The 25,772-nt window shown below is 37.2% G+C and overlaps 1 protein-coding gene across 1 annotated transcript; it reads right to left on the minus strand.

Moving 5' to 3' along the window:
* Positions 1 to 11,212: 11,212 nt before the first annotated feature.
* LOC110806034 (uncharacterized) lies at positions 11,213 to 24,328 on the minus strand. Its single transcript, XM_022011672.2, has 14 exons — positions 24,083 to 24,328; positions 23,934 to 23,980; positions 23,719 to 23,789; positions 23,511 to 23,624; positions 23,241 to 23,416; positions 23,070 to 23,158; positions 21,579 to 21,696; positions 21,215 to 21,288; positions 21,029 to 21,076; positions 20,079 to 20,244; positions 16,772 to 16,930; positions 15,880 to 15,972; positions 11,649 to 11,898; positions 11,213 to 11,515 (listed from the first exon to the last, which is right to left on the minus strand). Exons 1-13 carry the CDS (start codon positions 24,164 to 24,166, stop codon positions 11,719 to 11,721), a joined length of 1,419 nt encoding a protein of 472 aa, XP_021867364.1. The 5' UTR covers positions 24,167 to 24,328; the 3' UTR covers positions 11,213 to 11,515; positions 11,649 to 11,718.
* Positions 24,329 to 25,772: the final 1,444 nt, after the last annotated feature.

The following is a 25,772-nucleotide window of genomic DNA, read 5'->3' on the forward strand; positions in this document are numbered from 1 at the left end:
GCCTGCCCGCGCACATCGCATCGCAGCAGCTCCCCTCGCGAGGCATCGCTCGCTGCACGCGAGCCATCGCTCGCTGCGCGAGCCAGCGCTCGCTGGTGCGAGGTAGTGCGCGCTGTGGCGCAGCACGCTTGCTGCCCACACGCGACTGCTCGCAGTGCCTTGCCTGTCGCTCATCGCCCATCGCATAGCACACAAGGCCAGCACCATTGCCTCGCGCGCGCACCATGCTATGTTGCTCGCTGCATTCGTACCGCACGGGCGACGAGCTCCCTTGCTCGTCGTCGCGTGCCCGCACTATACAACACCCCTTAAGGGTAACACGTAGCGTCCTTTGCTTTGTGCGTGCAACATTTATGAGCGTTTTTCATAAAAATTTAAAATTTTTAATTCAAAATTAATGACAAATTAATAAATCATATTAATTTCATAATTTTAGGGCGAAAAATCGAAAATTTATTAATTAATTAATTTCCGATTAACATGGATACAAATCTAGGTCATAAAAATTTAAAATTTATCAGAAATTAACAATTTTTATGGTGGTTTTTAATCATGGATACCTAATTAAATTTTAATTAAATATGAAAATCAAATCAATTCTAAATTATTCGAATTTCAACAAAATAATCATAATTACAAATTAGGTTGTATAATTAACAAACTGACTCCCACTTGAAAACTTGAGCAAAATATGGGCAGCAAGCCACTGTGAGCCACTGTGCTGGATGCAGACAGTGGCGTTGGGCGCAGGAGGCTGCGCCTAGCGCCAGTGCTGGCATCCAGAACTTAAGCAGATCAGTGGCTTGATGCTCAAAGTCTGCTCGTATTTTCGAAGTTGAAATCAGGAACTCCCCAGTGGAGTCGCCAGAATTTTAGGGGGGGTTTTTTTGTTGTAAAGAAGCTTTGAATTGCTCCTTCCCTACAAGGGGCGGTTTTTAGAAACCTTTGTATTTTTGGATCTTGAAGGAATCGCCACCAAATGTTATTTAGGGTCTCGTTTGGGAAGACCGCAAGTGACTCTATTAGGATAAGGCTTTGAATCCTCGAAACGGATGGGTGAGATCCGGGCGGGAACGAGGTGCTTATTCGGCGAGCTTTAGAAATTATTCAAGTACATAGCACAACATTTTCGAAAATACCCTAGTTTAGACTATGTGGGTTTGAATTTAGGACAAATAGAATTTCTACTTTGTATGGCGGTCACTTTGCTTTAAAGTTAATTTAAGGGAACCTAAGATCGGTTTGTCCAAGAAATTATCTTTGTTAAGCGTGATGTAACCTTGCATTTTGTTGTATTTAGCATGTGCGGTGATGAAAGCAATAAATCAAGTAAAGAAACATCACAATAGTAAATAAGTGCGGAATTAGTAAATACAAGACCCCCTAGAAATGGACTAGGGAGTAGGTCCACATTGCCTAGAAGGACTAGGCAAGTAAAGTTGCGGAATAGAAATTGCGGAATTGAAATGCGGAATTGAAATTGCAAGCAAGTAAAGCAACATCACAATAGAAAATAAGTGCGGAATTAGTAAATACAAGACCCCCTAGAAATGGACTAGGGAGTAGGTCCACATTGCCTAGAAGGACTAGGCAAGTAAAGTTGCGGAATTGAAATTGCGGAATTGAAAGGTGCATAATTGAAAGGTGTATAATTGAAATTGCAATATTGAAATTTGTACTTGGGCACATGAGATTCAAACGGCAAACGGCTACTTAAAAATAAGTGCGCTCGACACGAATTCAAAGCCAAAAATCTCAACTTGGAAGAAGTTGCTCATCCCAAAGCATCATAGATTTTGCATATAGAACTTGAACTTGAAAGCTTGAATCTTGAAATATTGAACTTGAAATACTTGAACTTGAAATATTGAAGTTAAGAGACTTGAATCTCAAAGATCGGGCCTTTTAATGTTGAAAAGGTTAGATCTTTGATGTGCTCTTACTTTGAAAGGATCCTGGTTTAGGGAAGTAGTCATGAGCAACCCTAAACATTGTTGGATCTTGAAATTTGAAAACTTGAACTTGTATATTGAAAAATGGAGTCTTGAATCTCAAAAGACTAAACCTTTAAAAGTTAGAAAGGTATCATCTTTGATTACTCCACTCTTGAAAATGATTCTAGTTCAAAGAGATGGTTACAAGAAACTTTGAACATCCTTGAATCTTGAAAGTTTGCATTTTTGTATTTTGAAAAGTTTGGATTTTGAAAAGATGTATGATTGTTGCAAGTGACATTTTTAGTAGTAAAAATGCCAACTTGCTAATCATTTTTGAAATAGGAAAATCAAAGAAACATGATTGAATATGGTGGGATTCGGAATTACCTATTTAGGTTTAGGCAAGAACTCCTTTTAGAGCTCCCAATTGCTTAGAACTTGAAAATTGTATGTTTTTTTGAAGGATTTTTTGATTTGGATTTGAGGCGTAATTTTGGTATTACGACGTTGTATCTTGAATCTGCCTCCCTTAATGCTTGAAATTAGGGGGTATTTATAGGGGGAATGGCTGCTAATCGCCAGCCATTGCCAGCGCAACACGCAGATGTTAGTTTATGATACATATGAACAACATAAATCATGCGGAAAAACCTTAATGTCAGGAATCATATTAATTGCACATAATCATATAAATAGTCTAGGATGCATACACTTTGTAGCGTGCCCTCCCTAGCTGCGCCCGAACCGAACAAGAACATGCAAGTCTTTAGGACTCCAAGTGTCGTCCCTCCGTAGAAAGTCCACAGCACGTCCGGATCCGCCTTAAGCTTGACCAACTAGAATCACCCTTAAGGTTCTTAGAATTTTCGGCTATTAGGGTGCAAGTGTTTGGCTGGTTTTGCTTGAAAATCATACCTTTGGATACTTGAAAACTTGTGTATAAATTTGTGAACCTAGGCACATATTTATAGAGTCATGGAAAAGGATTTAGAATCCTATTAGGATACCAATTTATTTAATTAAAATCTTATTAAAACTCTATTAAACAAGTTCTATCTTTACTAGGATTAGGATTAAATCATAGAACAAATTCCATTATCTTTAGGATTTGTATTGAACACAAGCGTTGCACGAGCACGAGCACGAGCACGAGCCGCACAGCCCGCGCAAGCCTTGCGGCCCACGCGAGCAGCACAGCCCGCAGCCTACGAGCTCGCGCGCGCACCATGGCCTTGCTGGGCAGGCCTTGCGCTGGGCCTGGCGCGGCTTTGCTGCATTTGTGTTGATGCGCATGGCTTGCTGGACGCGGGCCTGGCTTCGTGCTGGGCCTTCGTCTAGCAAGTCTCGTCCGATGCTAATTCGTACGATGCGCTTCCGATTAAATTCCCGATTCCGGAATTCATTTCCGATACGAACAATATTTAACATTTCCGATTCCAGAATTAATTTCCGTTTCGAACAAATATTTAATATTTCCGTTTCCGGAATTATTTTCCGATTCCGATAATATTTCCGATTCTGACAATATTTCCGTTTCCGGCAATATTTCCGATTCCGGCAATATTTCCATTTCCGATAATATTTTCCGATACGTACCTTGTTTCCGTTTCCGGCAACATCTATGACTTGGATAATATTTATATTTCCGATACGATCCATATTTCCGTTTCCGGCAATATCATCGTTTCCGGAGTATTCATTTACTTGCCTTTGACGACCTCAACTCCCATTGAAACCAAGATCCGTCGATTCCGAATATCCATAGATAGAGTATTTAATGCCATTAAATACTTGATCCGTTTACGTACTATTTGTGTGACCTTACGGGTTCAGTCAAGAGTAAGCTGTGGATTAATATCATTAATTCCACTTGAACTGAAGCGGCCTTTAGCTAGGCATTCAGCTCACTTGATCTCACTGAATTATTAACTTGTTAATTAATACTGAACCGCATTTATTAGACTTAACATTAAATGCATACTTGGACCTAGGGCATTATTTCCTTCAACAGCTGGCAGCGCTGGGCGCTGGTGACGTGGCGTGAATGCCGCCAAAACAAGGACGCGGGCTCCGTCCTTGATTTGTCTTGTATTGGTGTACCTTCGTACGAATAGTACGATGTTTGGAACGTAGTGTTTGCATGGAGGTTAAGACTTGATTTTGCGTCTAAAAACAAGCCGTTTCAGGTTTTTGAATTTCGGTTTTACGGGACGAGGCCCGGCTTGCTCGGTTTTGTGGGTCGGCGCCCGAATTTGACTTGCCTTATATGATTTTGAGTAGAAAAGGCTTAGTAAAACCAATGGAATGGTCTACTAGAAGAGATTGCACTTGTATTTTGAAATTGGTTTTTGAAAATTGTATTTTGTACCGAGTTCCGGAAGGGGAACGGCCTCGGGGGATTGGATTTTGGCTCTTGTATTTTGGAGATGTTCTTAGCAATTGGGATTTCCGCACAGAGTTGCTCCAACCGCCTAGTAAGGATTATGGTATCGTCATCATCCCAGAGGGGAGACACGATTTAGGTGTCTACAATACCATATTTAAAACTTTACATTCAAAGATAAAATGGTACGCAGACCGTATTTAACTATCCTAGATTGGCCATACTAGTCACTTTCAATACCTGCAATACATAAAATAATTTCTATGCATTCATCCATTTGTGTCCTAAAACGAATGGCCCAAATAAATATGCAAGTATTTACATGATTTATTTAAAAATCACGTTCACGTAAAACGCGTCCTAAAAGATTAATCAATTCCGAATTATTAATCCTTAGAATTATTCTAATCAAAATTTAATTTAATTAAAATAATGGTGTCGCACGAAAAATAATTAGAATTAATTATTTTGAATAATTTCATTTAAACGGCTCCCACTTAAACCAATAATTTAATTTGGACATTTAATTTTAAATATTTAAATTAAAAAATTAAAAGTCCACCGTTAGCCCCTTTCATGCAATATTAAGTTCAAAGCCCAAATTTTGAGCCTTGATATTGAACGAAGCAAACATGCACATTTGGTTGCATCGTGGGCTAGACGAGTGCCCAGCCCAATGACGTGCAGGGACTAGTAGCATCACACCCACACGAGGGCGCAAGTCCGTCGCGCAGGCACGACCACCGCAGCAGCGCACAGGCGCATCGCCCATGCCCACTGCCTTGCTGCCTTCGTCGCTGCTCGATGCTCGATGCGCTATCGCAACGCCCGGGCCAACGCGCGCTGGCACGCGAGCTCGCTCGCTGGTGCAGCGCTGGGCGATGCGTGTTGCTTGCCTAGCGCTCGCCCAAAGGCTTCACCCAGCTCTATGCATGCCACACGCCATCGCTCCCAGCCAGCAAGCACAGCGCACAAGGCCAACGCCCCTTGGGCCTGTCTTCGTGTGCGTGCCTTCCCCATTCGTTCCCCATACAGGCAGCAGCCCTTGCTTCGTGCAAGCGGCTTGCTGTCCCTTCTTTTAAAAATTTCAATTTTAATGTTCGAACCGAAATTGCACGAAAAATCATTTTCCATAATTTTAACAAAATTATTCGTTTTAATTACCAAAATTAACGTTTGATTGATTTTACTAAATTTCATACAATCCAATTAATGAAAAATAATAAATCTAGGCTAACAAATTATTCAAATTTAATGAACGATCAATATCAACAAAAATTTGAATAAGTTTGATAATCCAATCCAAAACTTTAAATCGTTCTAAACAGTTAAATTTCAGATTTTTATCAAATTTGGTTTAGGTGATCGATTAAAATTAACGAATCTAATCAAAATTTTAATCCATAAATTTTAAATTTGCCATTTAAACATGAAATTATATTCCCCATTCCACCTAAATAAATTTCCATATCTAAATAATGAACAAAATCAATTTACGATAGAAAATTCATTAAATTAGAAAAAAAAAATCAAATTAGGGTTTATACTAAATATTTATCGCCGAAACATTTACCATAATTTTAAAATATACCGTAGAACAGTAGGGAAAATTTTCAACTAATTCTGAGTAGTATAGATCGAGTAATTAATTAAAAAAATTCCAAATTTGTTAATTTAATTCATTAATTAACAAAAACGCCCAAAAACACGAACTTCGGGGCCTATTTTTGCGATTCTGTTCACATGATTTGATCTTAAAACGCCTATTTCAATCAGATTAGGGTCATAAAAATTGAATTTCCGACATTTTACTAATTCAGAACATTTTCTACTATCTATCCGATAATCTAGAAACATTCTAAAAATTCACGAAAAATTTAGAAAAAATCCGACAATGTCACAAATACTATAACATGCCAAAAAGTACTTAAATACATGTTGCTCATGATACCACTGTAGGGGAATACAATTAAAAACATATTAACGCAGCGGAATAATCCCCAAAGCCAGGAACCATGTATAAAGTACAGATCAAACAGACTTAGAGTGTTTTCCCTAGATTCAACGTATCACGAACACGAACAAGAACTCCAGATGTCGTTCCTCTACTTGGTTCACCTACAAGTTTAGATTCGTCTTGAGATTGATGGCTTAGAAGTCACTCAAGATATTTTGCTTTTAGGGAAGAACAGTTTGAATGGAAGCTCAAAAGAGTTTAGGGTTTCTCTTTTGATTTTGGTAAACTGAATTACGTACGTAAGGTAAAGTGTTGGAAAAACATAAGGGGAGGGGTGGTGTTATAACCCTAAGGTTATAACACCAACCGACCAAAGCACAAAGGCCAAGGTCGGCCAGCTTGCCCGCACAAGCCCACGAGCACGCGCAGCCACACAGCTGTAGGCCTTGGGTCGCGTTGTTGTGCGTTGCTGCTGTTGTTGTCCCGCGCGCGCCTAGCCGCGGGCCATGTGCCTTGCTCCTCGCGCTGCTGCGCCTGATGGGCCTTGCGCGCTTGGCTCGTCGGACCGGCAGCTTGCCTTCTCGTATTCGCGACCAATGCCTTACGACTATTGTTTATCGTATAGTACTTGACGAATCACCGTCGTACGATACGATTATTCGTTTCGCCTAGATTATGAATATACGCAATACGATATACGATTCCGATCCAACGTCATATGGTATATTTATGTTTTTCCGAACTAATTCCCGAAAAGCTATTAAATGAATTTCCGATTCATTTAATCCGGTGATCTGTTACATGTCAATGGTGTGAACTTATAGGTTCATTCAAGAATAAGTTGTGAGCCTAATATATATTAGAACTCACTGATCAGAAGCATTGCTCCAGCCAGCTGTTCCGATCACTTGATCTCACTGAGTTAATTGTTCGTAATTAATCTGAACCTTGGTATTAGACTAATGCACCTTGGGTGAAGGACACATTTCCTTCATTACGGATATGGCTTTTGCATGTGAAATCAGTTATTTCTTTCGAGAGTGAAGCATGACTAGTTTTAGGATTTGGTTTAGCTTGCAGTACTCGTCTTTTGTTGATTACGTGCTTTCATGTCTTTTGGTCATGGTCTTTACCTTAATGACCCTATGATGCTCCATCAATTGCACTTGCGTTGTTGGGGAGTAGCATTTTCTAAGAAGGATTCCTAGAGGTGACTTGCAATTAAAGTCAACATTCTGGATGGGGATATTGAGAGAGATTTTATACTTGCATTTATTGTTAACTATATTATTGATAATTGTCTGGAGAAAGTTTAGTTATTGGATTGTTTTATTTAAGTTGGATTTTGGTTTCTAGTAATTCTTGTATTTAATCATTAAGAAAATGGTTTTATAAAAGCAAGAATTATTAGGGTATTACGCAAATACTTATTAATAACTTATGAATTTAACGACTATAACACAAATAAGTTATTAAATAATGTTCTACTAACTAATCTCTAAACATAATGCTACATTTTAACTAAAATGATATTATTTGTTACTCAACCTGTTTAAATAGTAATATAATTCAATAAATCATATCAACCGTTTAATCGAATTATTATTTACCAAACGAGTAAATTGTATAGAGTAATTTGACTTGTTGCTGTATAGTCCTAAATCCTAATACAATTGTACTGTTATACATATATAGTTTTATAGAGATACATATTACGTATTAATAATATTATATAGTTATTGTCACATAAATTATATAGTTACAAACTTATAGTCTTGTTAGATATGGTCTTACGGGGTTTTAATTTGAATTGGTAATTATGACCATCATCAAATCAACGCTTATCTTGTTAGAGTAATCACATGTACAAGTCGTGAAATTTGTAAGTTATTAATTCATATTCAACTAACTAATCCATATACATAATACTACATTTTAACTGACATGATATAGTTGTTGTCAAACGAGCTTATTTGACTCGCAAGTTAAAACTTGTTTAAACTAGTGATCTATATAGTTCAATACATCATATTCGACCTTATAACTAATCAAACGTGACCTACTATTTGTTTGAAGGAAATATGTCTGTGCTCCAAGTTTGCATTTAATGCATTTATTAGGAAATCTAATAAACGCGGTTCAGATTAATTAAACAAGTTAATTATTCAGTGAGATGAAATGATCGGAATGCCTAGTTGGAGGCCGCTTTCAGATCAAGTGGAATTAATATTATTAATACTACAAATTAATCTTGAATTACCCGCCGTGTCAAACAAATAGTATGTGGATCATGTATTTAGGTAAATATAATAGCAAGTAAATACTCTAATAAATGGATAATCGAAAATGATGGATTTTGGTTCCAGAGGGAGCTAAACAAATCATCAAAAGGCAAAGTCGAGAATATACTAAGAGACGAAGATATTGACGAAAATGGAAATATTATTCGAATCGAAATATTACCGGAATTCGAAAACAAATCGGAAACGCGAAACTCGGTCCATGAGCCTGAAGCACGGGCCAAGGGCCCCGTGTAAGGTTATGAACAAACCAATTGCATGCGTAAAAACCATATATTCCCAAAATCCAAAAAAAATGCACATAATCAATTAGCATAATTCAGAATACATACTTTGTGATGCTTGCTTTCCCAAGCTGCTCCCGAACCGAACTAGAACAAGTTAGAATGCTAAACGTCGTCCCTCCGTAGAAAGTCCATAGCATGTTCGGATCCGCCTTAGGTTCAACCAACTAGGATCTAATCTAAGGTGTTTATGGAATTGGGATTTCACTCTTGTGATAGGCAAATTCAACTGAATTGATATGTGTTAAATTTATGACCATGAGTCATATATTTATAGGAAAATAGGTAGGCGAATCCAACTAGGATTAGGAGAGTTTAGGATAATCCCAAACACCTAGGACTAGGAAGTTTAGGATAATCCTAATCACCTAGGATTAGGAAAACCGGCCAGCTTGTGGCCCAAGCTACTTGTCGTGCAAGTGAGCTTGGCGCCCAAATCTTGCTCGCACACACACCGCACAGCCATGCGCTGCCCAGCAGTTGGGCGCTGGGCCTGACGTTGGCGCTGCGCGTGTGGGCCTGTGCCTTGCGCGCTGGCGCTTGCGCTGGGTCTTGCGCTGGGTCTTGTGCTCGGCGCTACCACTGCGCTTCGTGGGCTGGCTCGTCCAGCGATAAGTCGACCTTGTTTGCTGGCCTGTCACTCGTCGTGCTACCAATTTGTTTTTCGATTCCGGAATTTATTTCCGACTCGAACAATATTTCCGTTTTCGGTAATATTTCTGATCCGACAATATTTCCGATTCGGACAAAATTTCCAATTCCGGTAATATTTTCGATTCCGCAATATTTCTATTTCCGATAATATTTTCCGATATGAATCATATTTCCGTTGCAGGTAATATCTTCGACTTCGATAATATTTATATTTCCGTTATGAACCATATTTTCGTTTCCGACAATATCTTCCTTTCCGGCAAATATTTTTTCTTTGCCTTTTGATGATTTGTTTAGCAGCCACTGGAACCAACATCCATCATTTCCGAATATCCATAATTAGAGTATTTACTGAATATTATATTCACCTAAATAATTGATCCGTTTACGTACTATTTGTGTGACCCTATGGGTTCAGTCAAGAGCAAGTTATGGCATTAATATTTTTAATCCACTTAAACTGAAGCGACCTCTAGCTAGGCATTCAGATCACTTGATCTCACTGAATAATAACTTGTTTAATCAATATTGAACCGCATTAATTAGACTTAGCATTAAATGCAAATTTGGACCAAGATCATTATTTTCTTCACCGCGTGCATCGCAGCCCATGAGCTCGCCGCAAGGCAAGCCCATGGGCGTGCCATGAGCAGCGCTAGCCAGGCGGCAACAGAGCAAGCAGCGAAACCAGCCTGCATAGGCCAACACGAAACCAGCCAAGCGGCCATGGGCAACAGAGCAAGCAGCGCAGAGCCATCCCCAGCCTGCATGGAACGTAAGGTAGGCCAACGCAGCGCGCCTGGGCCAACCCGCAAGGCACACGAGCCCATGGTTGACTTGGGCGCCAAGGTAACTTGTCATGCAAGTTACTTGGGCCGCAAGCAACACCACACAATCGGTTGGTCTTGGTTGGGACGTTATGCTAGTTTTCTAGATCTACCTAAATGTTGTTCTTAATCAAATGAAATTAGGTTTTATTGTATTCTAGAACTTTCTGATGCACTATAAAAAAGGGTCTTTTCCATATTATTTTATTTAGTGTAATTAAGCATTTAACGCGAGTTAATACTTTGCCCATCACCTAAAGTTAGATCCCAATCCCGTTTATACCTTACATTGAGATTCTAAGCTACTCGAATTAAGGCGGATCCAAACGTACTGTGGACTACTACGGAGGGGCAACACTTGAAGTCCTAAACTTGTGTTCGATTTGGGAGCATCTAAGGGAGGGAATGCATCCCATATTGTATGTCTTCACAGTTATGTGATTTGGAGGAAGTATTTTCGGATATCAGATATGTGCTTGCAAATACATATCATAGCAAAAGACAAAATAGGAAAACGGACAAAAAAGAAATTAAATGGTACTTTTTAAAATAAAAATGGTACTTTTTTTAACAGAATGGTACTATTTTTTACAGAATGGTACTTTTTTTTACAGAATGGTACTTCCTATTTTGTCTTTTAGCTATTTGTCTTTTAGCTGATATGTGTGTTTCCACACATATCTGATATGCGAAAAAACAACCCCTGTGATTTGCATGTATTCTGATATGGTTAGAAAAATTGTTCAATTTGCTTCTGATTCTAATGTTATTTTAATAATTCCATTTACACTCTCTTTACCCCCAAAATCTAAGAGCCGTACATTCAAACATAAAACAATGTTCTTTCGAGAAGGAAAATGATACGGAGTATGTGGATTTTTTAATTTTTTTTTTTGAAGGTAACATCTACCATCTTGCTAAAAAGTAAAATCAAATGTTACATTACAATTTTATCCCAAAAATAGAAGATAAATAAACATATTGAAAATAAAGTTACCCCTGTTACAAAATTCAAAATGACATCATCAAAAAATGTAAACATAAAACATTTCATCCAAAAATATTCCCCGCATAAACATTTCCCTAGAAGGATCCTCTTCCAAAAAGCTTTCTACTCGAGAATTTGATTAGATAAGCATCTCAGTGCCATCACTGCCTTTCATGCCGCACGACCTGCACAAACATAAACATGAACATGAACATGAACATGAACCAGATGTCCAACGAACAAAACATACACAGTTGTAGCTTAGGTTGTTCATAATTCGCTCTTCCATCCAACTACTTAGTTAATGGATAGACATACCTGGCTAGAGTTGCATCCTTTTCCGTTTTCCCTCAAAAAGTTCAATGCGGTGTTATGTAGTTTTAACCTCCTACCAACCACTTATGGCCTGTTTTTGAATTTTTGAGTTCTGTGACGACTTGCCACCTTTGTCTTTGTAGGAATTTCTGTGATTAAGGTTTTGCCTCCTATGGGCTGAGGCTATTGCCCTGCGCCTTTGCTTGCCCAGGCGTTTTGTTAGTTCAGCATCACTTTCTTCATCAGTTTTATCCTGTAAAGAAAAACATCTGGTAAGGTCCAAATCAATTTATTTACCAGGAAATATATATCATAAAATTAACAGTATTAATATAGAAACCTAGCTGAGGTGAGCTACTACTTGCAAAATTTACAAAGTACGACAGGAGGGTCAGCCTCCATGTATAGAAAAACAAGCATATCATATTACCCTAAAGATTACAGAAAGCATCAACAGCCAATTAAATACCCTAATATTGTGTGGACGTTTTAAATTTTACACGAGAAATTGCAGAAAAAAACATCCAAGTTACTTTTACCATTTACTGCTTTGGCTTTTATCTTGGAAACTGAATTCTTCTCATATCTTAGAAGGATCGAGGTGGGTTCATGGGATAGGGGCCATTAACATCACATATTTCACGATGATGCAGAAATGAGAAGCAATTCAAGCGAACAAACTATTTTCTCACTTTCTGAAGAGGGGACAAAGCGTGTTTTGGCCCTAAACCATTCTCATACCAGTTAATTTTACAGACTAAAGTGGCTTATGGTGCATGTCATAGGACACAGCTAAACTGATGCGGGTATAAACTGCTGTGGTACATTATTTGTATTTGGGCAACATGGTTTTATTGTGGCGTAAAATTTATCAGACAAGATTGATTTTTGGTGGTACCTGTTTGTTACTAGTAAGAGGGACAATGACCATTAAAACAAGGGCATGAATTTGCGTATTATGGTGATTAAGCATAACTGAAGATGATTCACATGAATAACTCGTATTCTGGTCGTCATGAATAAGAGGATTGACATATGATGAATAAGATGATTAACATATGATGATGACTAACAGATGATTAACACATTTTGTTTCTCACTGAATTTCCTGAGTTAAAACAACCCTGCCTAGGAATCAATAGCCAACCTAATGGGCATATCTAATGTTCTCAACCTATGACCTGCAATGGCTGTAAGGCTACAATTCCGAATATGAACTCAAACTACCCAATCAATACGTAGAAGGCAGGAACTCTAAAAAAAGAAATTTAATAAAGTCCTATACTCAGGTTTTTACCCAGCTACACGCCAAACGGACACTTGCAAATGGCACACATTTACTTTAGATAATAGGAAGCAGGGAAAAATGAGAGAGTAACTTTTGGCTAGACACCAGTAATCCTAAGGTTTAGAGAGCAAGAGGTGCAGGTCATGATCAAGGTGCAAGTACATATTTATCCCAAGTAATATAAATTTATAAATCAATACAAGCATCCAGCTGTGCATCGTGGGCAAAACAAGGTTTTCAGAGGACTTGGCCTGTTTGACCTGAGTATTTGGAAAGTAGCCTGTAGCTACATCTGGAAATATATCGCGGTAAATTTTAGACCATGCCGGAAATTCTTTGGGTTGAATAAATCAGTGCCTATTAGTCAAACAGGTTTCAATGTGGGAAGCTCAAGTCCCAGCTCGAACTTTCATGGAAAGTGATAACTTCCAAGATTAAGAGTAACAGAATTGCATATGATTGTAATGTATCTGATCACCGAGATTTACCACCAGCTTTTTCCTACTGTTGAAAATAGTACTATACTTAACTACGGAGTACTAATCATAAGTTATTGAAGAGAGCTTCTACAACAGGGCTGGGCTAATGTAATTGAGAATTCTTATAAACTCAAGTGACTTGTACAACATTCCAGAAAGTCAACCGACTTTTTCATCAATGTGCAGACAGAAGTTATTTAGACAATTTAACACAGATGGATTAACATTCCCAAAGAGTGCTGCAACAACAACAACAAAGCCATAGTCCCAAAATGATTTACGGTCAGCTATAAGGAACCATCAGCGAAACGTGAGGCAAGAGAAGTTAAAGGTTAAGTTAAAAAGAGTAAACACGCAAAATTGAGAAAGTGAAGGTGAGGGCAACAACTAATTGAGACACGAAAAATAAAGAAGAAGAAAACAATGTCAGTTTAAAGAAGAAACACAAATATGTTAAAGACCAATTCGAAGACCCAAAAAAATATGATAAAGGAGAGAAGTTTGGAAAGGAAACTAGAAAAAAAGAAGTCATGTTCATATATTATCTCCCTCCACTCTGCCCTATCAAACATCATATTTTCCTCATTCACCAATCAACTCATATCAATCTCAATCACCCGCTTCTAAATTTCTTTGGTCTTCCCCTACCCCTCATAATGCTATCAGTTTGCCACTCTTCAAGCCTCCTAACGGGCGCATCATTTTGTCCCCTTCTTACATGACCAAACCACGTTAGTCGATTATCCCTCATCTTGTTCTCAGTCGGTGTAACCCCTACTTTCTCTCTAGTTACCTCATTTCTCAACCGATCCTTTCTTGTATATAAGAAGATATAAAAATTGCAAATGAAAAGTGTTTTTAATTGCTTAATCTTCAAAGAATCAACGAGTATGGTAATTTTCAAGAACTTTAAAAGGATTAATATTTTAGGTATTGATCTGAACTCCATAGAACTCCTTAGACATAGCAGAGAGATGTAGAGATTAGAAAAGATAGAGAAATCTTAAACAAAAATGTGGCTTAATTAAATTATTACTATTATTTTGCTTAGATATGAAAGGAGACAAAAATATGCAGGAAGGTTGACAATGTTAGAACAAATAACTGTGGAGTATTTGATTAAACTAAGTTAATTACTTAACATATTAGTTTGATATTTTGGAGTCAAAAAATATTTTTAAGCATCAATGGACTATTCTCACAAATATATCATTTCCAGATGTTGTTATGTTATCTTTTGCAAACTATGTTGCAGTTTGTGATGCACAATGCTAATGTTTACATCAGATTACTATTTTAATGACTCCCAACAGTTCAGATTTTTTTTCGCCTATTTTCCTTTAACAAAAAAATAAAATCAGCAGTAAAATGACAAAACAATAAGCTAGAAGACAAGGAAAGCACTAAGGAAATCAATAGGAAAAACTGCAATTTAAGTTTATATATCACTGAAAGCATCTCCAAGAGTACAGAATCAAAGGGACGCAGGCTGAACTCTGTGTCCAACAAATCCTCCTGATTTATAGCTCTACTCCGAAAAAGAATTATCCTTATTAGCCACAGAACAAACAAACAAACAAAAAAACCAGCCAAAAAGGCTCCATTTCACAAGATTAGGATTATACACTATATAATGTGTATGCTTGAATTATCAAATCTCATCTGGAGAAGGAAATCATTCAGATTATTCATGTTCAAGTTAGCACTTAACAGAAAGATTCTGCAAATTGTATTCGAAAAGCAATTTGCTTTTATCACATCCAGCAGCTTTCGGAGTTTCATTTTTTCCTTTTGGTTTTTGAGTTCTTTGCATTACCCTAGAAAGCAGTTAAGCACTCTTAAGATTTATCGGAGTAATAAAAATGTTATTTCTAAAATCCACTACCACAGAACCTCACCACTCCCACCCACACGGCCAAACCCTAACCCCCCCCCCCCCCCCCCCCACAAACAAAAATAAAGGGGAAAAGGTCCACCTGAGCCACCAGTCATTCTTCTAATAAGTAATAAAATTTAAATAACAGAACCCTGAAATCCATCACATGAAATTCAAATGCCCAAGCAAACAAATAGGGAGTAATCTCAGTTGGGTACCCTTTCTAATACGAGGAACTGAAACAATAAGTTGACATCACTATAACTACTCATACAAAGACATGGTTTATACAAAAGCTATCGCACAGTTGCCTCACTTTGAGGGTGCCATGTTATATTCTCTAGCTAGAATCAGACCAAGTGATCCATAATTCAAAACCGTTTAGTTCAATTTGAGTTTTACTAAGGCTTAAATACTTCTACTAAAATCTGAGGAAAACAAGAAAAATGAACCAAAGTAAAAAATGAATGCAAAGCAAGCAACTACAATCATTAATTCATTATTGTCATTCATATTCTTTTCCCCTACAGGAAGTGTGTTAGATACATACACGTAATCATGGTGGAAACAGGAGGATACAAAATTACAAACCTCGTCACCGCTGCTCTGCACCTCTGAATTGCTTGGAGCTGTAGAAGAAATATCTTCGTTGTCTTCTGCATCACATTCGCGTTCTATTGCGTCCTATCAAAGAATAGAGGCATAAACTATGTTGTAGTCAACAGAGTGCACAATGCCATTCAGGAAAACGAATGGCAAAAATTTTAAGAAATACAAGTATATAGCAGATCAGAAAAGGCATGTTATGGATCACGATGACTCAGAGTCAGATGTGATTAGATGATCGGTTTCACAGGCAAAAGAGATCTAAAACATGAAATTCTAAATAAAGGTTCAACTTTCATTAATTGACGTCGATAAAGCAGACCGTCATGGTCAAAGACAGTATGTTGCCTTCACCATATAAAATGCAAAAAAATAAGAGAAAGTGACAAGTTGACAACAGATGTGCTGATTTGTGGGCTCTGGCACCAAAGCTACCCCCAGCATCAAAGAACTTGCGTGTTGTGACCACCATAAGTCCATTACCTCATATTGTTTCTATTTAATATTAGCTGAGATTTTCCACACAGTTTAAATGGGCCATAGGGATTATACATGTAACACTTACGCTCAATCAGATAGAAGGAACCATAAGTGTGGCATTTGGAATATATTCATCTCTGATAGAAGGAAAATGGATCACTAAATTCAATACAGGTATATAAGAAAATAACTCTTTTGAAAAGTTTCTTGTCAGATTTACTTCTGATAAGAACAAAATTCAGCAGCATGTCATATAGCAAAATAGCACTAAGGAAACTCCGCCATAGTAGTTGAAAAGTCAATACCCGAACTAAATAAAAACGGTATTAGAAAAGGGATCAGTTGCAACTTGCAACTCCAGATTCAACTACGATGACAGAAGATTAGTAGACGGTACCTGCTTTGTTAAACCCAGTGATTCAAAGTTCTTGATGTCTGTGTCATTTGAATTGTCAATTGTCTGGTGACAGGCGATTGATTCATCTTCAGTACCTGAATCATCATCTGTTTCTTCTTCATCGCCAAAGTTTGAGTCCTTTGAAGTCCCTTCAATGAACTGGCAATCAAAGAACAAATTAGAATCCCAACAAACAATAGATACAATTGACATGTATAACAGCAAATGGCAGCTTGCCATAAGAAAGAAGAAATAATAACAGCTGCCCCTAAAATAACATAAAAGGCGATGGCAGCTCAATTTTGGTATCCCATCAAAATGGTATCTTGCACAGGCACATTACTTAACAAATCCTTGATATTTCTTAGAAAGTATAAGCTAAAGGTACATCCCAAGGAGAGTTCCTATTATCATATAAAGCTGATTCATGCTTTTCTTTTCTCCTTGTTTTTTTGGCTTGAGGAGTTCAAATCCCAAGGAGAGTTCCTATTATCATATAAAGCTGATTCATGCTTTTCTTTTCTCCTTGTTTTTTTGGCTTGAGGAGTTCAAGTCCGATATGTATCTCTCACCATGAGTCAGAGGATGAAACCTATGATCAAGTAGTGCAAGAATTTTAAAAATTCAAGCATTAAGACTATTGATACAAATAGAAAACTGTGAACAAAATCATCAACAATGTGACAAAGAAGATTCCTGAACAGATAAAATCATTAAGAAGGCTTAGAAAGAACTTAAAATTAATCTAAAGAAGCTCAAGTACGTGACAGAAAATAATAGATATCACCATGCAACAAATCAACTAGCTCAATCTTCAGCCTACTGTTTATGATGCTATATAAAAGAGTGAATAGAACAAAATACGTATGACTGAATTTGAACCACAAGAGAAAAATCAAGTGACAGACAAAGAAGAGCCATGCGAAGTTAAAAGGAGCTACAAGATGAATCTTGTAAGCTGACGTTTTAGAAGAAGTCGCGGTGTCAGAGAAATTCACGGTTTAAACTTTTGATCCTATTAACCTCGGCAACCCTGTGCCCCGAGATCTCCTCTTCCCAACATGGTCTTTGGAACCATCTTCATCAGAGTTTTCCACGGTCACACCTTACATGTTGGCAATTCCTCGCCCTTGCTTCCGTCACCATAAAAGTGGGAGGTCTGTGATTCTATGTTTTCGTAAAGCTTGTAGTCAGATTTTTTCTAAGAGAGAGAACAAAGTGGATGAAATCTGAATTATTTTGTACTTCTCCCATCTCACGATATTTTTCATACTTCCCTTAAATGGATGTCCCAATTTTTTTTAACCTCGTTTTAGTTAAAAATATATCTTCTCTCCCAAGTTTCGAATCTCTATCAACTCTTTAGTATCTTAGATAACAAAGCATATAGGGGGCATTTTTAGCTGAACACTATATGCTACAAATAACAAAGCATACAGGGGTATTTGTAGCTTGAACACTAACAATGTGTTTGGATAGGAAGATTTGGAGGGAAAGGGAGGTAAGTTAAGGGAATTGGAGGGATACATTTTCCTTCCCCTTTTAATAAATCAAACTCATCCATTTTTGCAAAGATTTGGAAGGAAAATGGAATCTCACTCCTTTTCCTTCTTTTCCCTCCACAAAATAGCCAAACAAAGTGTGTATGCTTCATTAGTAGGGGAAGCCAATTGATGAGAAAAGAAAGAGGAATGACCAAATGACAATGGAGCAAAGTGAGAGGAGAAGAAATATATGGGGTCTGTTGTGCTTAATTACAAAAATCATGGACCAAGTAAAGATAATGGAAAGGCGCCAAGGGTGTGTGATGGGTCACATGTATACCAAAAGAGAGCCAAGGACAAATGACATTCATGCCCTTGAGCTAACATTGAGCAATTGATTCACAAACTCAAGAATTGGCAAATGCTCAAAGGCTAAAACTTGACAGTAGCCATACAAAAGCCTTAAAAACGAAATTTCAAACCTTGTTAAGGAAAAGCTAAGCCCTCAAAGTTCCATTGGTTACTTTCTTTCAAGGTGCAATATCTGATTGCTAACTCATCCATATTTCAAACTAACTAACTATTATTTTTAAAGAAATTCAGATGTTTAACTCCGTCCAATAATCTAAGGGACACCGACAAGTTCCTTTCCTCTTTACCGCCAAACCTCCATAGGATATCCAAAGAGAAAACAGCGTGTTGTTATGAATTTTTTCCCTTATTCCAAATAAAAGCACTATTTTATGATGTGGCAAAGGTAGGTTGAAGAACCAACACTTAACATAATCAAATAACCAAGACCACATAAACCCATTTAAAAAAAACAGAGACCGATGACAGTGGAATCAGCTTGTAAGGGTATCCTCTTCCAAGAGGCTTAAAAAACTTTGTCAAGCACAAGAATACAATGAGAACTTTACTCAAAGGAACCTAGGGCTTCCAAATGAAACCATGAGGGATCAAAAAGAGAGCCAAAATACCTGGTATGCCAAGAAATGGGCAGTTAGGGCGAAAAATTCAAATAGAGAGGAATAAGATGTTCAATGGTCTCCCAAGTCCCAAGTGGGGGAAGAGAACTTGTGTAATCATATGTTGAGATACCCACCTAGTGTAATCACCTGGTAAATATTTTCTAGAATTTTGTATTTAACTCTAATGAGCATAATGTCAAAGTGAATACCTCAAGCTAGGAAGAACCTTGAACTTGAAAGGAAAAGAAAAAAAAAAGGGTTAATGAAGGATTGCAGGGTTAGGTTATTATAACTAAGGCATGTAAGTGATAACTGTCATAAGATTGTAGTAGATAGGAAAATAATTAAGCTAATGAACTAAACCTAACAGTTGGACTAAATCTGTTTTTTTATGAACATGTCTCCAAGACATGAAACACACAGAACAGTCAGCCTATTTTTGAACAGCGATGTAGATGAGAGAAAGCATTTAACCCACCCCCCATCAAACCAGTAGAAGCACTGCAATGCCTTGAAAGGTGATATAGATGAGAAAAAGAATTTAACCCAAAGAAACTCAGTCAACATATCCCCCAAAACGTTGACCCTAACGCTATAACTCCGAATTCTGCAGTAGGAGACAATAGAAGCAATGTAAGGCAATGCAGACGAGAGAAAGCAATATTATGAATATTGTTAACTTTAGGGTACATGTCAGCTGGGTGCAAAGTGAAGTAGAATAACATCAAGTTGTTAGCGCCGATGGAATACTGTCTTCTAACACCCATTTCAACACCTACCACAGAGGTTGTATAGGACGTCACCGGAAAAAAATGAAAATAATAGTAGAAGCAAAAAGATTTGCTGCAATACCCTTTCAAGTTCCTCCTGGTCCTTTTTGGTGAATCCACTTGCAGCAAGTTCCTTGTCTAAAGAATCACCATTTTTTAAAATTGAGGAGAAGCTTGGCCTGCTATTATCATCTGTTTCCCCATTATCATCAGCCTCATCCGACAGCAGTTCATATGTAAGCTTAAATCTGTAAAGAGAAATGTGCAGGGTCAGCGAATGATCAGAACAAACAGTTGTTGCCCTTATCTTATTTGGGCTTCCAATTTTAGAAGGACTCAGAGTAAAACTAATAATTTTATCATAAAGGTCTGTCGAAGACATCAAGTCATCTCAATACAAGGGGCCAAGGGATTAACCGTTTATTTCAACTTACACGCAGTACAAGTTTTTGCTTCTTAAGAACATCCTTGTGACATAACTAATTAAATTGCCACATTTTTATCGCTCAAGAAATAGCAAGTAACAATGACTATGGGCACATTCAATTCTAACATGTCTAAAATGCCACAAACTAATATCTGCCACAAGTTTTTGCATGTTAACTTGCAGGGGATTACACTTCAGCTCAGGGTTGATAAAGACTGAAACATACGTTTTATTAAAGCTTAATCTGCTTCTTATCAGTTACAAAGTAGCAGGCAGGAGCCACTTCAATGAGAAGGGTGTAGTGAATACTCTCTTTGTATTCAGTGGTCCTCCATACACCGGAACACCCCACTCTTAAGAAGAAGCCTTGGTACATGCCCTGGCTTAAGACAGTATGGCATTCTTATCTAATTTAAGGAACCCCTCCTTTTATTTTCTTCAGGAACATAGAGAACAAATGTTATAACAAGTAGTGGAATAGTACAAAGAGGGAAAAGTTTAAGAAACTTTAAAATAATAACTCGGAATAAAACAAATTAGCATACATGTATTAAATATATGAAGGCAAGGAAAAAGGTCCTAGGAAGTTAGAAAATCCACACTACCTTTTCTTGAAAAATTTGAAAATGCATTCAACATCACGGTCGAAGTACCTGCAAATTGGACAAGGTAGAGTAATACTTATTAAATTTTGTTTGGACAAAAGACAGACAGCTCTCTATCTGCTCTATATCTTCATTTTCAACAGGTAAATGTAGTCTGATAGTGATGACTTGAAAATTACTACACACATTTGCGCATTGCGATGAGATACGGATACCATCTGTGGGAAATCAATCATGGTCACCTTCTCATCGTCATTAATCTACAAGGAACGAAGAAAAATTTAGGGCCAGAGAAAAAATTGGTAACTGCAACAACTATGAAGGTATAAACAATTGAACCGTAAACTTGCAAACTTTAAATAAGAATGGAGTAAATCTAAAAGGCTGAACTGTAAGCACAGAAGATAGAAACACCAAGGTATGGGGAACCCCACAATTCCAACTCACTCAACTATAAAGATAGCTAGCCATGTGAGAAGCTTTCAACAGCCAAGGGTGATTGGGTTTTTTTTTTAGGGTTAGGGGGGGAGGGGGGAGAAAAGATGAATACCATGATGTTGAATTCGTTAAAGTCACAATGGATAAGTCCGTGCTCAGCCAAACGAACAATTAAACCTATTACAGTTTCGAAAATAATATCCGGGTTTTCCAATTCCTTGACCTGCACACTAAGTTAAGAGGAAATAAGGTCAGTATGCACTTAACTTACCTCCACCACAAACATTAATATCAAAAGTTAGAGAAACAGTTGCACGAGAAAGTGGAAAAGAGAACGAAAACGAACTGTAAGGTTGCAACTTGCAAGTAGAGAGCATGAGAAAAGAAAATTAACAAATCAGAACAAAAGGAGCTTGCTTATCCAAAGAAAAGTAGATTAATTATCACTTTATCACATACTTCTAAGAAAAAAAACAAATCCAATGGAAATTTAGAGTGCACTTGTTGACTCGCTCCATATTTATGATCCATTTACAGGAAACCAAACATACAAACTAAATTTTAAAATGAAAAGGGTATCCTTGCAATTTTGCAAAGCCTTCAAAGGGTAGCAACTAGCAATGCACAACTGAACTATGACTATTATATATTTAACTTGCACCCCAGTATCCTACATTAGTCTTTCCACAATTTCAAGGATTACATAAAAGCAAATGTACTCCAATCCAATCTCTTCACCCTCACTACCAAAGACACTTAGATATTTCTTTTTTCTCTGACCTCTCTAAAACAAAAATCACAATTTGATAAAAGAGGGCTACTTGGGGAATGATGCAGTTTTTGGTTTTCCGTTTTTTCTTCATAAATAATACACAACTTGTTCAGGTTAAGTGTTGAAAAAAACAAATATTGTTAAGTTTTCGTAAAACAACAATGGAAAAGAGATAACCACTTTTAGTAGTTCCATACTTTTGTTTTTTTGGGGAAAAGCACTCTCTGCCCTTCTTAGTCATTCCCTCCTTCGCCCATAAATTTCCTCTCTCCTCTTGCTTTTTCCTTCATCGATACAAATCCAGTCAAACTCATATCCTTAGATCCATATATCAACAAAATTCTCTCTCTCTCTCTGACGAACAACTGTTTTCAACGCTGCATAGTTAGAACTTAGAACCTAAGTAGGATTGTACAAGAACCCGTAATCCACGGAAAATTGTACCACCTATATTTAATCCTTATTCAAGTCAACCACCAATAAGCCTAATACAACTCAAAATCCCTTTATGGTTGATTATATTCCACCTAAAATTAGATATGTTCCACTCATTTATCCAATAAGAAAAGTAGATATTACCTTTGTTCCAAATTGACAGTCTTCGACTTTAACCCAATATCATGAAGGATTTACTTACAGTGTTATGATGGTAGAAAGAGGCAAAATGGTTGGTCTCATATGAGTTTCTTTAACTTAAGAGAAAGTCACACGGAATAGATTAAAGTAAGAGAAAATCTTTGCACAGAGAAGAGAGTATTCCAAAGGATCACTACAATTTAATCTAGTATAATATATTTTCGCGATGCGTAGCGTAAAAGAAGGAATCCTTACAGTGGAAAGCCTGGGATAAGGGACATAATCACACAGTGCCGATTGCAGTCAACAGCCTTTGGTACAGGAAAGTCATGGTCTTCCAACGCCTATCAAAGTAAGGCTACAAACTTCAAGCTAGAAACAATTAACAATCCAAACATATTCAATGAGTGAACAAATAAGTCGAACCTTCATAAAAGAAAATTCCTTCAGCGCTGCAAGACGAGATAAATACAGCCAGTTATAACTACTCCTGTGCCTCAAGTAGTCACGTTTCGCCTTGACAGCCCTAAAGGAAACTCTACCAAGTCTGTGCAGCTTCATTGCCATAACAGTCCCATCTTCATTTTGGACCTCAAATATATCTTAAACCCACAAAAAAGCAAAATTGCTTCGTTTTAGTATCTTTTCACTACAGCTACAACAAGGAAGTAAGCTAAAAACATAATTAGGCATTACCAGATTCCTTCCCAACTCCAATTTGACGACCAACTGCCGTGAAAACCCCACGATTAACCAATGTCTTAATTGCGAGAAAATCATACCCTAGATAGGTTAACCTAAAACCATCATCTGAACCAAAAAAAAAAGTCGCAACAATTTAATACCCAAAAAAAAAAAAGATTACAGAATAATGTTCAAAAAGAGCAAAGAACAAGTGACTAACATTTAGAAGAGTCATGATGAACCAGCTTGTGCTTAAGCAAATTCTTGAGCACTTTATAAGTACCTCCATGTCTATATTCAATCATTCAAATAAATAAATTAAACCAGTTAGAATTCACGCGTCAATCGGTGTTATTATTATTTACTTAACCACATATTTTCACAACTATTAATCACCCTTTAACAATTGAAATTGGGAAATTGAACAGGAATTACCTGAGGGAAGCAATGCGATCAATTAGCTCAGCAGGGACGATTTCATGCTGCAAATTTGACAATTAACAGAAACCAATACACAAAAAGGTGATTAATTCAGGAGATTAATGGGTAAAAGGGCAGAGAAAAAGAAGAAAGAAGATGATTACATTGCGCATGCCCATCTCAACGGCAGTGAGAACCCGGAAATCATCTTTGGAGAGGTATCTAAGAGCATTCACGTCCAACTTCATGGCTGCTGCTACTCTTTTTGTTGTTGTTCTTGCTGCTGAAATAGAGACTTCTGCAGTGGCCAGAGAAGGCGGCAATGGTTTAGCGGAGGAAGCAGAAAAAGAAGGTTGGATTGGAGGGGGGCAAAAGTTTAGGGTCTATTCGGTATCCATGTTAGATTGGTAGTTTGGAAATTTAAATCGGCATGTGGTAATTTAACGAGGTCCATTTAAAGATAATATGTATCAAATATTGGATCATCTAGAAATATCGTATAGGTGGGACTGTTAATGGATTACTAGGAAAATGTTGGATTATTATAATTTAATTTTTCTATTAGTTTTGAGTTTTTAATTTAAAAAAAATAATTATTCCCTCCGCATTTTATTAAATTATATACTTTTTTTATACGACCATATTTTTTTGGTTCTACTACAAGGAATTCTCACCGCATTCGGCGAGTGGACTAATCTCACGCGTGAGTTTGTATGGGTACCTCGTTGGGCAGCATCCCTCCCAGTTGAGATTTATTCAATACCCAAAGCTCGAACCCGAGACCTTGGTTAAGGAGCAATCGGCCGTATTTTAATAAATGATACTCCCTTCGTCCCGGAATACTTGAACCGGTTTGACCGGCGCAGAGTTTAATACAAAGTAATTGACTTATTATTTAATTAAATGCAGTGTCGGGGCTACGATTACGACACGATAATAGGGCCCTGTGCAATTTCTTAAAATGGGGTCCTCAATTAATTACTTTAATTGAATATACAATTTTTATTACACAATAAAACCTTAACTTATAATTTTTTTCAAAATGATAAACATAAAAATAAAATAAAAATACCAATGAATATTCAACATTTAATTAAAAATATTGACAAAAGTTAAAGAAAATTCGCATAATTTAGTTAAAATTTTGGCAAAATTAAACTGAAAATACAATGAAATTAGAAAGAGAAACAACTGTATAATATTATCAATTTCATGGTAATATTGGAAATTTAGCCGTTGAAAACGAGATTTGATAAACAATGTAAGGATGAGATTTTCAATAATTGGATGAGAAATGGGAAAGAATGGATGAATGAATCAAAATTGATGGTTCTCATAATCCATTGTACATAGGAATCTTAGTATTAAAAACAATTATATAAAAAAACAGTGGAGTCAAAATATAGGTAGCTAGCGCGCGTGTACATAGGAATCAACGTATCAAAAATAAATACGAAGTATAAAAAAACAAGGAGTCAAAGTGCAGCTGTCATGTTTCCGAAAATCAAAAATGCAATTTTTTTAGTAAGCGGATTCGAACCCTGACTGCTTCTTTATTTGCCCATCACCTTAACCAATACTGCAATTTAGTGTTTGTGTATATTTAGAAAGATAATTATACTATATTTGAAATTAATTTTGGGGCCCTGTTCTGTCGCTCACCCCGCGCCGCCCCAGAATCGGCCCTGATTAAATGGTAGTTGATAGTGGGGTATTTTTTAAATATAAATAGGGATATGTGTCAAATTTTTAAAGGGGGGTAGGGGAGGGTGCATGGGACCACAAAATGACATGTGAAAGGGGTAGTTGATATAATATTAATAAAATTTTATCGGTGCAAGTAATCCGGGACGG

The sequence above is a fragment of the Spinacia oleracea genome, chromosome 1 (genome assembly GCF_020520425.1).
Source record: "Spinacia oleracea cultivar Varoflay chromosome 1, BTI_SOV_V1, whole genome shotgun sequence".
In the NCBI taxonomy this organism is placed as follows: domain Eukaryota; kingdom Viridiplantae; phylum Streptophyta; class Magnoliopsida; order Caryophyllales; family Amaranthaceae; genus Spinacia; species Spinacia oleracea.